The sequence below is a fragment of the Brachypodium distachyon genome, chromosome 1 (assembly GCF_000005505.3).
Source record: "Brachypodium distachyon strain Bd21 chromosome 1, Brachypodium_distachyon_v3.0, whole genome shotgun sequence".
Lineage (NCBI taxonomy): Eukaryota > Viridiplantae > Streptophyta > Magnoliopsida > Poales > Poaceae > Brachypodium > Brachypodium distachyon.
The window spans coordinates 36,022,928-36,038,963 of NC_016131.3; the positions used below are offsets into that span (position 1 = coordinate 36,022,928).

General features: G+C 44.0%; 1 protein-coding gene and 1 long non-coding RNA gene across 2 annotated transcripts; one reads left to right on the forward strand and one right to left on the reverse strand.

Annotated features, from left to right (window-relative positions):
• Positions 1 to 7,370: 7,370 nt before the first annotated feature.
• On the reverse strand, positions 7,371 to 7,883 carry LOC112270195. Its single transcript, XR_002962577.1, has 3 exons — positions 7,747 to 7,883; positions 7,558 to 7,656; positions 7,371 to 7,474 (listed from the first exon to the last, which is right to left on the reverse strand). It is a non-coding gene; the product is annotated as an uncharacterized LOC112270195 (long non-coding RNA).
• A 3,421-nt stretch (positions 7,884 to 11,304) lies between these two features.
• LOC100833020 lies at positions 11,305 to 15,747 on the forward strand. The gene is made up of 3 exons (XM_003560664.4): positions 11,305 to 12,338; positions 13,186 to 13,311; positions 13,740 to 15,747. The coding sequence occupies exons 1-3, from the start codon at positions 11,862 to 11,864 to the stop codon at positions 15,423 to 15,425; spliced, it is 2,289 nt and encodes a 762-aa protein (XP_003560712.3). The 5' UTR covers positions 11,305 to 11,861; the 3' UTR covers positions 15,426 to 15,747.
• The last annotated feature ends 289 nt before the right edge of the window (positions 15,748 to 16,036 follow it).

The window sequence follows — 16,036 nt, forward strand, 5'->3', positions numbered from 1 at the left end:
CCATTTCGGATTTCATGCCTTCTAACCATTTTTCGGAGTCTGGGCTCATCATCGCTTCCTCATAATTCGCAGGTTCATCGTTGTCCAACAACATGACATTCATGACACGAACATTGTACCACTCAGGAGTATTACGTGTTCTCGTCGACCTGCGAAGTTCAGTAGTTGTCTCATTCAAAACTTCATGATCATTATCATTAGCTTCCTCTCTAGCTGATGCAGGATGCACGGGAACAGTTTCTGGTGCTGCGCTACACTCAAATTCGAGAGAAGGTTCAATAACCTCATCGAGCTCTACCTTCCTCCCACTCACTTCTTTCGAGAGAAACTCCTTCTCTAGAAAGGACCCGTTCTTAGCGACAAACACTTTTCCTTCGGATCTGTGATAGAAGGTGTACCCAATTGTTTCTTTAGGGTATCCTATGAAGACGCATTTTTCCGACTTGGGTTCGAGCTTATCAGGTTGTAGCCTTTTTACATAAGCTTCGCATCCCAAACTTTAAGAAAGGACAGCTTAGGTTTCTTGCCAAACCATAATTCATACGGTGTCGTTTCAACGGATTTAGATGGTGCCCTATTTAAAGTGAATGCGGCTGTCTCTAATGCATAACCCCAAAACGACAGTGGCAAATCAGTAAGAGACATCATAGACCGTACCATATCCAATAAAGTACGATTACGACGTTCGGACACACCATTGCGTTGTGGTGTTCCAGGCGGCGTAAGTTGTGAAACAATTCCACATTGTCTTAAATGCGTGCCAAACTCGTAACTCAAATATTCACCTCCACGATCCGATCGTAGAAATTTAATTTTCTTGTTACGATGATTCTCCACTTCATTCTGAAATTCCTTGAATTTTTCAAATGTCTCAGACTTGTTTTTCATTAAGTAAATATACCCATATCTACTCAAGTCATCTGTGAAGGTTAGGAAGTAACGATATCCACCGCACGTTGTAACACTCATTGGTCCGCACACATCAGTATGTATGATCTCCAACAAGTCACTGGCCCGTTCCATTATGCCTGAAAACGGGGTTCTAGTCATCTTACCCATGAGGCATGGTTCACATGTATCAAATGATTCAAAATCAAGTGATTCAAGTAGTCCATCAGAATGGAGTTTCTTCATGCGTTTTATACCAATATGACCTAGACGGCAGTGCCACAAATATGTTGAACTATCATTATCCACTTTGCACCTTTTGGCATTAACATTATGAATATGTGTGTCACTACTATCGAGACTTAATAGAAATAAACCATTCACAAGTGGTGCATGACCATAAAAGATATTACTCATATAAATCGAACAACCATTATTCTCTGATTTAAATGAATAACCGTCTTGCATTAAACAAGATCCTGATATAATGTTCATGCTCAACGCAGGCACCAAATAACAATTACTAAGGTTTAAAACTAATCCCGAAGATAAATGTAGAGGGAGTGTGCCGACGGCGATCACATCAACTTTTGATCCATTCCCGACGCGCATAGTCACCTCATCTCTTGCTAGTCTTCGTTTATTCTGTAGCTCCTGTTTCGAGTTACAAATGTGAGCAACTGAACCAGTATCAAATACCCAGGTGCTACTATGAGTACTAGTAAGGTACACATCAATAACATGTATATCAAATATACCTTTGACGTTGCCAGCCTTCTTATCTGCCAAGTACTTGGGGCAGTTACGCTTCCAGTGGCCAGTCCCCTTGCAGTAGAAGCACTCAGTATCCGGCTTAGGTCCAGATTTGGGCTTCTTCGCGGGAGTGGCAACAGTTTTGCCACCCTTCTTGAAATTTCCCTTCTTACCCTTTGCCTTCTTGAAACTGGTGGTCTTATTGACCATCAACACTTGATGCTCCTTTTCGATTTCCACCTCCGCGGTTTTTAACATCGCGAGGAGCTGAGGAAGTGTCCTATCCATCCCTTGCATATTGTAGTTCACCACAAAACTTTTATAGCTAGGTGGTAGTGACTGAAGAACCCGGTCAATGCCTAATTCATTAGGAATCTCAATTCCCAGTTGTCTCAGGCGGTCGGCGTACCCAGACATTCTGAGCACGTGCTCGCTAACGGAGCTGTTCTCCTCCATCTTGCAGTTAAAGAACCTTTCGGAGGCATCATACCTCTCCGCACGGGCTTGGGTCTGAAATAAAGTATTCAGTTCCCCAATCATAGCATATGCCGAGTGGTGCTCAAAACGCTTTTGGAGCTCAGGTTCCATACCAAGCAAGAGGCCGCACCTAACTACATTGTGGTCCTCAGATTGAGTCAGCCAAACGTTCCTAACGTCAGCAGACTCAGTTGCTGCGGGTTCTGCACCAAGTGCTGCATCAAAAACGTAAGCCTTTTTGGCAGCTTCGAGGATAATCCTCACATTCCGGAACCAGTCCGTAAAGTTGCTTCCATTGAACTTCAGTTTATCTTTCTCTAGGAGAGTATTCATATTGAACGTAGTACGAGCCATTGATCTACAGCATATTTGCAAAGGCAATTAGACTAAGTTCATGATAATAAGTTCAAGCTAATCAAATTACTAATGAACTCCCACTAAAATCAACATCCCTCAGGTTGTTTAGTGACACATGATCCAAATCCACTACACCAAGTCCGATCATCACGTGAGATGGAGTAGCTTCAATGGTAAACATCAGCATGTTGATCACATCATTCATATGACTCATGTTTAACCTTTCGGTTCCTTGTGTTCCGAGGCCATGTCTGTACATGCTAGGCTCGTCAAGTTAACCAAAGTATTCCTGCATGTGTAAAACTGGCTTACACCCGTTGTATGCGAACGTAGAGTTTATAACACCCGATCATCACGTGGTGCTTCAAAACGACGAAGTTTTGCAACGGTGCATACTAAGGGAGAACACATTATTATCTTGATATTAACAATGAGGGATCATCTTATAATGCTACCGTCAACTAAGCAAAATAAGATGCATAAAAGGGATAAACATCACATGCATAAATAATGTGACATGATATGGCCTTCTCTTCGTGTGCCTTTGATCTCCATCTCCAAAGCACGGGCATGATCTCCATCATCACCAGCATGGCGCCTAGGTCCTCGGGCGTCATGTATAGTTGCCTCCACCAACTATTGCTACTACGACTATTGCTACTACTAGCGATAAAGTAAAGCAATTACATGGCGATTAAATCATTGACACGAAAGTCATACAATAATTAATGAGACAACCATACGGCTCCTGCCAGTTGCCAAACTCATCGACATGCAAGTCGTGAAATATTACAAAACATGATCATCTCATACATCAAATATATTATATCATATCTTGGCCATACCACATCACATGCCCCTGCAAAAACAAGTTAGACGCTTCTACTTTGTTGTTGCATGTTTTACGTGGCTTTAGGGGCTGCACTAAAAGAACCGTTCTTACTTACGCAAAAGCCACAACGGTGATATACAAATTGCTTATTAACCATATAGGCCTCCCATTGCAAATCAGATTTCAACTATAGTGGGAGAGACAGACACCCGCCAGCCGCCTTATGCAATACAAGTTGCATGTTAATTGCGGAACCGGTCTCTTGTGCGAAGACAAGTAAGGTTGGTCCGAGCCGCTTCATCCCACTATCCCGCAAAATCCGATAGTGCACAAAGGAGGTAGCAATATGAACATCAACGCCCACAACTAAATTGTGTTCTACTCGTACAAAACATCTACGCATAGATCTAGCTCTGATACCACTGTTAGGTACGTTGCATAGGAAACAAAAAATTTCCTACGAGAAGTGGAGAAGAAAACCCAAGAATATATATACTAGATGTATGTAACGAGAGGGATCATGAACACCATACCCTCGTAGACCGCTAAGCGTTACGATCACGAGATCGTTGTTGGTGTAGTGGAACTTTCAATGAGATCAATCTCAGTGCCGAACGGACAGCACCTCCTTGGTATCCACACGTTCAGCTTCACGTTGTCTCCTCCTTCCTCGATCCAGCAAGCGAGAGGGAGAGGTAGACGAGATCCCGGCAGCACGACGGCGTGGTGACTATGGTGAATATTCTCACGGGCAGGGCTACGCCGTGCGCGTGAGAAGAGGAGGAGAGGAGGGCTCAAGGGAGAGAGATCCAACTGAAAGCTTGGGGTGTCTCTCTCCCTTGCCCCCCCTTCTATTTATATAGGGGTAGAGGAGGCGTGGCCGGCCAGGACTATCCCGTGGCCAGGACTCTCCGGCGGCCAGGACTCTCATGCGGCCAGGACTCTCCCGCGGCCAGGACTCTCCTCCTGGGCGCATGGGCCCTGTGGGCTAGCCCCTCGGCCCATTAAGGCCAGGGTGCTCCCTCACAGGCCCATTTAGCCCAGGGATAGGTGGGCCTCAAGGTGGAACCCTCCGGATCCCTCCGGAACCTTCTAGAAGTTTCCCGGTCAAAACCGGGAAATATTCCAAACTTTCCAGAACCCTGAAAACAACTTTCCATATATAAATCTTTATCTGCGGAACATTCCGGAGCTCCTCGTTGCGTCTAGGATCCCATCCAAGACTCCGAATCATAATTCGATATCATCATCATTTATCTCATCTAACCCAAGCAACATGAAACGTTAAGTGTGTGACCCTACGGGTTCGAGAACATGTGGACATGATCAAATATCAATAACCAATAGCGGGACCTGGATGTCCATAATAGTTCCCACATATTCCACGAAGATCTCATCGGTTGAACCACTATGTCGAGGATTCAATTACTCCAGTATCCAATTCTCTTTGTCTCGCGATATATTACTTGCCCGAGATTTGATCGTCGGTATCGCCATACCTAGTTTAATCTCGTTACCGGCAAGTTCTCTTTACTCGTTCCGTAATATAATACCCCCGCAACTAAACACATTAGTCACATGCTTGCAAGCTCATTAGGATGTTATATTACCGAGAGGGCCCAGAGATATCTCTCCGTCACAAGGAGTGACAAATCCCAGTCTTGATCCATACAACCCAACAAGCACCTTCTGGGATACCTGAAAAACACCTTTATGATCATCCAGTTACGAGATGACGGTTGATGCCCACAAAGTATTCTTCCGGTACTAGGGAGTGGCATGATCTCATGGTCTAAAGAAATAATACTTGACATAATAAAACATAAGCAACTTAAACTTAAGTGACACGATCAAAAGCTATGTTTAGGTTTGGGTCTGTCCATCACATCATTCTCCTAATGATATTACCTCGTTATTAAATGACAACACATGTCTATGGTTAGGAAACCTTAACCATCTTTAATCAACGAGCTAATCTAGTAGAGGCGTATTAGGGACACGGTATTTGTTTATTTATCCACACATGTATTTGAGTTTCCAATCAATACAATTATAGCATGAGCAATAAACATTTATCAAGAACAATGAAATATGATAATAACAAATTTATTATTGCCTCTAGGGCATATTTCCAACAGATACGGCACCGCAGAGGTTATGGATGAGAAGTTACCTGGTGGGGCACCAAGTGTGGACGCAGGTTCTGGAAGTGCTAATTCTGCAGATGTCAATGATTTAATCAATACCTTCTTCAGCACACCTCCTGGAGTTGAGACACTTTCAGGTAAATTCACAAATATTGGTTCGAACAGTACTGGTACACAGAATTTAAGTTCAGAAATGTTGGTACCCACCATTTTACATCGTATTTGAACGTAACCCAGGTGAACTAGGGGGCATGGATAACCAAGGTGAAGCTGAAGCACCTATATTTGACAACACCCCACACTGTAAGTTTTTTTTATGGCGGTAGTTAGAATTTATTGAACACTGTAAACACATGAAAAGTCGTGAACGTAAGATTGGAACGATGCAGGCGCCAGGAAAGATAACATGAATGCTGCGGAGAACAACAAAGGCAAAAATAACACTGAGGCGGCAGGAAACATAGAATTATCAGGTTTAGAAATTGACATACTGAAGGACTATTGTGCTATTATATCTTCAGAAATATAATTCTGCATGTACCTGTAGATTCTTCTGTTGAAATTCTGGGTGTGAGGGTGTGCCAGAGACAGAAGTACTCCAAGAAAATGTACATGAGCAAGGCATTGAAGAAACGAGCAGAAATGGAAGAACCGGCGAGGAGTGAAGGAGCTAGTACCATCTGAAGCCTTGAATTCTGTATGGTACTGATGGTTCATGAGTGGCAACTTATTTTGTAGCCTATGCATAATGGTAGTCTGTATGGTACTGTTGGTATGGATGATGGCAATCTGCCAGGTACTCTATGTATGCACTAAATGTTTTACGGTACTGTAAACATGGGCCACTTCATAATGTCTTAAGGCGAGTAGAATTAAGTGGGCTAGATTATGATGTACTTATTAACCAGATGACATGATATCATTTCGAAAGTAATGCCGATTTAGGTACATGGAAGACGCGAGAGAAGTCTATCCATGTGTAAGTTCTTGGAAGGTACATAGTACCACCATATGAACGTTGTGCTAAATCAGTCAGACTTTTATGAAACAAAACATAAACAGATCAGTGCCATGCAGCCCTGTATGGAGAAAACGAAATAACCAGTTCGTTTGCATTAAGTAAGAGGTACCTTCATCTTACAAACCCCTGGGTCTTGTATGGTACAACTGAACTAGACCAAATCTATGCACATCAGGAACGGAAGCTGTAGATTTAGTAGTACAGGTAGAGAGTGGCGAAGTACCAAGTGATGGTAGGTTCTAGTTCTACTACATCCATCAACCATAGTGATACGAAGTATCGAACTGCCAATCGTGTACAAAACATGTTAAAAAGTGCTGACTGCCATGACATATATGACACTAATATGAGAGAACATAACGCACCGCTGGCTTTGATAGTGACATTAGAACTCTTTTGGTTCAAAGATGATCTTCAACACAAGTACTGGAAGTCGTGTCTTGTTCTTCTCCATATTTAGGAGTTCAAAAAGGAAGGAGTGCTTCATCCTCGCGTACCCTTTTTACATTAGCACAAGCCATAGTTAATAGTGAAGTACTTCAGTATAGAGATAAGTACGGTTGGTTGCTCCAGGTTTTCTTACCAACGTGAGTGCCTGTTCTAGCTCATCACCGTTGTAATTCCTAACACAGTGCAGCATACAAAGCCCACTCTGATTCCTGCAGGAATCATATATCATGCAGTTAGTGCATATAAAATCCTTGTTGGTACATCATATGGAAGTAGGTGTATAAGGTTGACCATACTTGTCGAATTTGTCGTTTGTCAAGATAGGGAAAACAAGAGGCCAGTCTGTCTTCCTAGGATTCCAATTCTCGAAGAAGCTGTTGAAACAGTCAAACAACTTGTACGAAGGAGACTTGATGTATGTACATGCAGATCTTTCATTTTTCCAGTAAAATCCTATTGCAAGAATGGGTCGAGCACATGGATAATTTCCTCCTTCATGTCGAACATATAGGCTGATCAATATTCGTTAACAAATGAAGGAACTGCGAACTGGAAATTATTTGAAAAGAAAAAGGAGTATCAGTAATTGGTCCCATGTGTTTGGTCAGCATTTGAGTTGATAGAATCTGTACCATTCGAGTGGATGACATGTTGTACTGAATACTCTGACCAATGAATTGTTCTCGGATAGACAACGCAGACGTGACATCAGCTGCTGCAAGAACAGAGACCTGATATGTAGAAGGACGTATCGTACTGTTACGGCATGTTCGAATTTTTATTTGGGAAGGGAATAGAAATGGGAACAGAACTGAACGTACCGAGAAATCACTTTCCAGCATATGACGCCAATGCATTTTGCAGCTGTACATCATGTTTGTCTAGCTGAGTTAACCGTCTGACAAGTAGATCACACATCTCAAAGTCTAACATGTGGGAATGGACAAGCTGATCCCTCACATGACTACCCGTGAGAGTAATGAATCGAGGTAATTCAACTGTCAACCATTTGCTGAAAGAAACATGTACGTATTATAGGTTAGATAATGTCAGGAGAACAGGTGTGAGAAAAGTAATGTAGGTAGTCCTTACATGTTCATGTACTGTGGACCTGCGTCTGTACACCAGTCCATGAGAGCAACCATTAAATCATTGTCTGGTTTCGGATGTATGTACCCATCTGACCAAGGAGATTGGGCAAATTGTCCAACTTTAGTTCGGCGTCTGTCTGGTGGAGAAATAGAGCACTGGCCAAACAAGACTCTGCTCTCGGGGCAGTCTAAGTAGTCTGTCCTAAATATCAAATCTGCCATGACAGTTTCATTGACCATTTTTGTAGCAGCGGGTGAACATGGGGTCAGAGTGGTCGGTGCTGGAGTTCGGAGACCTGCATCATTTGAAGCTGCAAGTGATGTCACATTTCGTTCAGCCAGAGTTTGCTTTGTGTCGATCCCAAGATCAAATGTAGGCGGATCAAAATCCATGTGCTCGAAGGAGGATCTTGTAGTATCTAACGTCGAAGCTATTGTCGTTAAATACTAAATTGCGAGCACAAAGTACATGAATGCAGTTCTTCATGTACCTGACGCGTTCGATTTAGCTTTCTTCATGGTTGGATCATTTATTTCAGTGGGGCACCTCTTGGTTGATTCAGCTCCACAATCCTTGCTGTCACCTAATTGAGAACGCGGGTACGTTAGGCCGTACGTAACGAACAGATAGATATTGAGAGAGAGATGTGTTGTACCTTCACTTTGAGAGGGTACATGTTGTTCATTCTTCGGGCTCTTGATGGAACTATGCACAGAAGCTACGAGAAGGTGCCTGCGGTCAGGGTTAACCAGAAGTATGTACATTGCAGTACAAGACACGTACCTTCACTACGAGCACCGGACAGAGACGATTGAGGTACCGGCTGGGAAGAAGTAATGAATCCAAAGACTTGATCAGCAAGCTACAAATTCTGCTCTAGTGTACTGTTTTTCTCAGCTGCATGCCTCTCATGCATTGATCTGGTCATGTTTGCATTGTATTTCTTGAAACAAGTTGCAAGTGCTGAATTGCTCTACAGTGGTATAGAAATAATAGATTTCAGGATGTATGCATTAGTGAGATCATATTTTGTATATATACTGTAATGCATTTTTAAATGAGTGTTACCAGAGCTGGGTACTTTTCTCGAAGAAATCGTGGCAATGTTGCTGCACTCATTGGAACACTGGTGGAAGAATTTGCTGGTGCATGAGGCATTGCAAGAGGTGTCGTTGCACTTGTTGTGATACCCGGAGTCTTTCCCGGCACAGGAGTTGGTGCATATGGTTGACGGAATGTACCTCGTGCATTGAACTGTGGAAGAAAAGTGGTATGTGAGCACATATATATTTATGTTTGTTGAACATGAGATGTATAGATTAGACCATGGTACCTGCTTCAAACCGAATCCGCCTTCGGGTTTAGTATCAGCCATTATAAGTTTATTCACTACATCAGTTGGAAATGCCTTGCAACGAGGGAAAATATTCTTCGTTGGTTGAAGTGCCCCAAGCAACAGATTGTCAAGATAGTGTACCTTCGTTATATTAGCTTTCATGTCAGAATGTGAGCAAGAATTATTGACGGCATGACATAACAATACCAACATGATCATACCTGGAGAAAAATGTGGCAACCAGCTATGTTGGACACAACTTTTTTCATGGCAATGTCATCCTGCACTCTCCTAGCCGCATCAATTACACCTTTGATGACATATGCACACCAGTTATACTCTCCGATCTCATCAGTACAACGCAATGCACCAAGGAAATCAATGTTAACGTGGTCATACTTAGTAGACGGTGACAGCATGTGAACCATGAGAATTATGACATAAGCCATTTTGAAAGCATCCTTTTGCAATCTGGTACTCTCGGGCGTAAGCTCCATGAGTATGATTTTTTCAGCTTCCTTGAGGCTGATCTTGTTTCCTGGCATGCCAGCTTGCTCACGGATGTATGCCAAAGCGGTTTCAGATATCTTGGTCTCTGGCCCTAGGACATCACGTGTTCCGCATGGTATACCAAATGCCCTGTTCACATCCATGGGTCCAAATGGAAGTGCACGTATGGCATCGACAACTATTGCACAGTTTGTGCAATCAACATTCTTAAGTAACCAAGTGCTGAAGATTCTGCTAATAGAGTTCCACGGCGGCACATTGAGTGTGCCACCAAATCTATCTCCCGTACACTCTCTCTCTTTACGTCATTAAATTTCTTGATAATCCAATACAAAGTCTTGGCTGATGTCCTAGAGGTAGCTGACTTGGAGCTCAAAGAGATTTGAGTTTCTTCGTTGCTATCATACTCGGTGGCATCATCGCTCGCCTGCGAGGCAGAGGAAGATTGTTACATAATTCATCGTGAAAGAGCATTATTTGGTACATATCCGAGAGTTCAGTTTCCTGTGAAATAGTTGTGGAACATTATTTCATAAGATTACTACTAATGGCAGTGAGCTGTGAAGCTTGTAGAGGATGAAGAACATGAGTTAGAACAATCATACTAAAGCACAGGGAAATTGAATGTACATGAACGTACATGAACAGTTGCAGAAAATACATGGTGTAACCAAAGTGACGGCATATGTGAATGTCCGTTGAGCAAGGTACTTGATGTACAGTATGTACCAAATACGGTGGGAATGTACAGCAAGAAAAATAACAAAAATGAAGAAGGGAAAGGAACAAATTTATGAATCAGACCATGTAGGTACTGAAGTACATACCGTAAAGGGAAACGGAGCGGAGGTACATAAGTACCATATACAAGGGGAATGTACAGTACGAGGAAGAACAAAATTGAACAAGAAGCACAAAACATAAAGGGAAACGGAGGGGAGGTACGTTAAGTTCATCCGAAATGAACTTGCAGTTGAGCAGAACGAAGAAGCAATAACACATGTGAAAGACATTTGTTTTCTTGAAATTGTTGGTACATTTTGATTTTCGCAAGAACGCACTTGACGTACCTTGGATTCACTCATCTTCTCGAACGCTAGCTGATTTGCAGCTGAACCCTCACCGAACCCAGGAACCGCAGGAAGCAAAAAGGTGGAGCATTGGGACTAGCAGCCGACGATCAGAACGAGGATGGAGCAGATCAATGAGCAGAACGACCGCCGGCGACCAGAACAAGGAGAAGCCGGGTGCACGAACACAATGGCTCCGATAAAGAGCTAAAGTGGAGACGAGCGAGCGAGAGAGGAGAGAGAAAAAAATATCCTGCTCCACTAACCACTCAAAACCGTACAGGCTAGATAAATTGTCACATCAACGGCACCGCCTTCTCCCAGCTCTGTATTTTCCTGGCCGCTCGCCCGAAGCACCATGACGGACGGCTAGCACGGTGGGGCGAGTTCGCGGCACCGGAGGTTTGGCCTCACGCAGGCCATAGAAGCGATGGATGGAACAGACGTTCCGTGCGCCTTTGGGCAAAGTGCGCCGGCCCGAGCGACCCGGGTTGCATTTTGATGTGATCGATCGCTTGGCTACAAGCCAGTCCTGAGATGAGTTTCCGGTGGCCCAATCGGAGCCGTGCAGCGTGCAGGCAGGCACGGATCCAAGGAACGGGGCCAAGGGTAAGGTCAATCATCAATGGGTCAGCATGGGCACCGGCGTAAAATCATTTCTCTCCTCTGGCTACCGCCGTTGGTTCTCTTGCTGCTACTCACTTTTCACTTCACACTGCCGCAATAAACAACGTTTTTTCCCCCTCTCCTCTCTCTACTGGATACTCCTGCAAGGACTGTACATTGGGAGACAGCACGAAGAAAAAAGGAAGCTGAGGATGCAGCAGAGCACGAGGCCGCCATCCAGAGTCAGAGGGTCCTAGGAAGAACGAGGAAAAAGCAGGGGAAGGAAGGGGGCAGCGCACAGGAAGATTACAACTTCGCAGCCATGGAAGTGGAGCCACCGGCGTCAGCAGCGGCAGGGCTGCTACTAAAATGCGGCATGAAGAGTGGCGGCGGTGGGGAGCTACTACCACCGAAAGCCGCGGCTGACGCTGCGGAGATTCCGCATCCGCCGCGAGAACCGGACGCCGCGGGCTCCGCCGCCACCACCACCACCACCACCCCGGCTTCGCTGCGGCGGGGGCTGGCCGCTGCGCGGGCGCGGCGGAGGGCGGGCCTCGCCACGCCGTCGCCGTCGTGGAAACTGGAGCCGTCGCCGCGGCGGCCGGAAGAGTCGCCGGCGGTCGGCGTGGATGCGGCGGCGGGGAGGAGGAGCTCGTCGGCAGCGTCGGCGCGCCAGCTCGGCGCCACTCTCTGGGAGATCCAGGACGTCATCAGGGTCGCCGGCGCCGGGCGCCGGATCCGCCGGCGCGCGCCGAGGGGGGCCGCCGCCTCGCCCCGCCACGACGATGACGCGGATCGGGTGAGTGCTCGACGCTCTCTGCTTTTCCGGGTCAACATGCTAGCCTGTCGTGCTTTGTTCTTTTCCTTTCCTTTCCATCCTTTTCTGCTAACTTCATACATTGGTTGCATAATGTAAGCTTGGATAATTTATGCGACCAACGTCATTACCATTGAATTTCTTAGTGGATCACTGTTCTGAGATGTTGAAATTACTCTTTTATACACTTGTCAGTGCTGCAGATAGAAATTAAAATGGTAGGAGTACCTTTTATGTGACAGCAACATGAAGAACAATAATCTCTTTGTTTAGCTCTTCGCGAGGCAGAGATCAAATTAGCACCGAAGCACAACGTAGTTTGATTAGCACCACTGTAGGATTTCTATTCGTTTAACCTGTCTACATGCTATGGACTTGCTTTTCACTTTTGTTTCGTGGAATCATATCAAAGTCAAGAAGACTGAAAGCAGTGTGCAATTAAAAGGCTCGTCCTAATGCTGTGACAGTAATGCTTGGACCCTCCTTTAAACTGATGGTTAGCTTGTACATCTTTTGACATGAATTGGGCATGTGGTAGATGGTGAAGTACACGGCCTTTGCATGTTTAGTGTCATGTGGTTCCTTGGCTCTACACATTGGCTATTTTGCGACTAACTGCCCTGAAGTTTTCTTCTGAGCAATTGCAGCAGCGATAGAATTGTCCGTGTCACATGACAATTTCTCCAAAGCTATGCATTTTGAACTTTGTTAATGAAACTTTGATGGAGAGTCATGCTTTCCACTGGAACTGTCACATCTTGATGCTTTATTATTTTACGAAGCCATGCGTTCTGAAATCTGTAGCTTACGTCTTTGTCTCACATTTCAGCCACAGAATTCAGGTGGTTGTGTTGGGAATCTTTCAACACCGTTGATGGAACATGACAAGTTACATGAAGATAGATGTCATTCAAGGCAGACTCTTTCTCCCGCAAGTTACACTAGCTCAATTGGGGTATGCACATACATTTCCTCCCTTTAGTCACATCTCGGTAATTTTGGCCTGTTTGGTTTGAGCTTTCCCTACCAAAAATTTGGCCTGCCAAAATATTGGTCAAGGTTTTGCTTGCCCATGAGTTGGCTTTTTGTCCAAAGTTGTAGAGTTGGCAAAGTAGCATCGGCATGCCAAAAAATATGCAACAACCCAAACAAAGATCAAACTTTCTGCTATGGCCAAAAAATTGGTTTGGTGCACTTTGGCAACAAACCTTTTGTTTGCCCTGGCCTTATCTTTGTAAGCTTGCATGCTGCTGATTACGCATGTTTTTTTCTGTCGCTAATGTCCCAATGGCATGTTATTGGTTAACTATGTCGTGGTGATAAACATTACTTGGAGAAATCATATTTTTCGTAACTGTATTTTTTTGTCCATTCATTGAACAGGCTGCTACCATAAACCTCGTCAGTCCAACTCGCTCATTGAATTTCAGAGATAGGTCTAGGGAGACAGGTTGCAATCTTAAAACGTCAACAGAGCTATTGAAAGTTCTAAATCGCATTTGGAGCTTGGAAGAACAACACGCGGTTGATGTGTCAGCAGTTAAAGGATTGAAATTGGAATTGCAGAACACGCAGGCACATGTTCAAGAGCTTATGCAAGAGAGGCAGCAATATCACTACGAAACGAATTCTTTGGTCAAACAAGTCACCGAAGACAAAATGGCTCGGAAAAATAAGGAGCAAGAAAAGCTTAGAGCATCCCTGTATTCACTGCAAGGCGAACTTGAAGCTGAGAGACATCTGAGGAAACATTCCGAGAGTATCCACAGGAAGCTAGGCAAAGAGCTATCTGCGATGAAGACAGCATTTCTCAAGGCTGTAAAGGACCTGGAGAAACAGCAGAAAGCAACTCGACTGTTGGAAGATCTTTGTGACGAGTTTGCATTAGGAATCAGAAACTATGAAGAAGAAGTCAGGGTGTTAAAGCAAAGGCATGCAAAGCAATATGAACAGAAGTTTGATAAATTGGTCGTTCATATTTCGGAAGCATGGCTCGATGAACGAATGCAGATGCAAAATGCTGAAGCCAGGGGAGATTCAGAAGGGAAAACCTCAATCACGGAGAGGTTGAGCAGTGAAATACAGAGTTTTCTGCATGGTAGAAGATCAAGTAACTCCTATGGGGTTAACATACATATTGCTAATGAGAAGGGAAATGCAAGCTTGTGTCGACAGTCCCTTGAATCTGTTCATTTAAATGGAGCCACTAGTGCTCCTCGGTTACCCGAAGATGATGATGGCAATTCTGTTTCTAGCGACTTGCATTGCTTTGAATTGAACATGCATGGAGGTGCTGTGAGGAATCATGACCTTGCAGGAACTCAGAGAACGGTCACAAGCTCCATGTATTCACCAATGCGAAGATTGGACTTCTCCAATGGTGTATCTGTAGAGGGCTCAAGCATCTCAAGCGCAAGACCTTGTTCAAAAAAAGACAAGGTAAAGTCAAGCAGTAGTAGAACACAGCGGAATGCTTCAACACCAGAAATCAGCTCCCGAAATGGTGACAAAATTTATCCCATAGATGAACAGAATGAAACAGTTATGACCCAAGTTTCTCGAAGATTGCATGATGACTTGTTGAAGATCAAAATAGAGGCTCCTCAACATGCATTTCTAGACCGAAAATCCCATGACCATCATCATCGAACAAGTCAATTTCTTGAAGGCGCTACTTCAGGGGATCTACACAATCTGCACAGTCCAGCACGGCAGCTGAAGAATCAACGTGCATGTTTAAATTATCAAATATCTGAATGTGCTACTACAGGTGATCTGTTCAATCTGCGAAGTCCAGCCCATCAGCTGAAGAACCAACACACATTGCTAGATTATCAATTATCTGAATGTGCTAATTCAGGTGGTCTACACAATCTGCACAGTCCATCTCAAGAACTGAAGAGTCAACACGCATCATTAGATCATGAAATATCTGAATCCTCGCCAACGCAGTCCCTAGGAACAAAGGACAACACCCTCAAGGCAAAATTACTGCAAGCAAGGTTAGAGGGGCAGCATGCCCGAATTAGGGCTTCAGGTTATCCCTTAATCAGCACAAGAAGGAAATGAGACACTGACTGGCACACTGAGATTGTTTCCATGATATTGTTTCCCGCAACATGGAGTTGCATTGTAAGATATCGGACTCGATACATATGGTGCTTCACTCGATGCAATATGGTTAGGCTTTCATGCACATCTCAGGTCACAGGATATGCGAACTCAAGCTGCATGGGAAATAGTTCTTTTAAGTAGATTTCATATGTTAGCTATCCAGCACTCTAGCTAGAATTGAACTATTGAATGTGGAGATGGCGTTTTGGTAATCACATGTTGTAATTTTGTATAGTGCTAAGCTCTAATTAATTATAAATTTATTTTGCATGCTCAATCGAGAAGGCTTCTTTGATTCACAGCCTTTCACGGTAAACAGTTTAAGTGCTGCGAGAAGTAGGAAATAATTTCTTCTGAATCAAGGAAGTCCTTCGTAAATTACTGATGCTGTTGTCAGTTCTTAACTTGCTCTATGCATGCACAAGAGTTTTTGAGCCGACACTCCCTCCTATACAAGATAAAACCAGCTTCAAAGAAACTTGAATTTAGTATGTACCAAGGGGAAATGTTGTACTTCCTCCGTCTAACAAAGGATGTCTCAATTTTGACTAAATTTGAATGCATCT

Coding starts and splice junctions, on each gene's coding strand:
- LOC100833020 (XM_003560664.4), top strand. CDS start 11,862: ATGGAAGTGGAGCCACCGGCGTCAGCAGCGGCAGGGCTGCTACTAAAA. Junction 12,339..13,185: donor ACGACGATGACGCGGATCGG/GTGAGTGCTCGA, acceptor CTCACATTTCAG/CCACAGAATTCAGGTGGTTG. Junction 13,312..13,739: donor GTTACACTAGCTCAATTGGG/GTATGCACATAC, acceptor TTCATTGAACAG/GCTGCTACCATAAACCTCGT.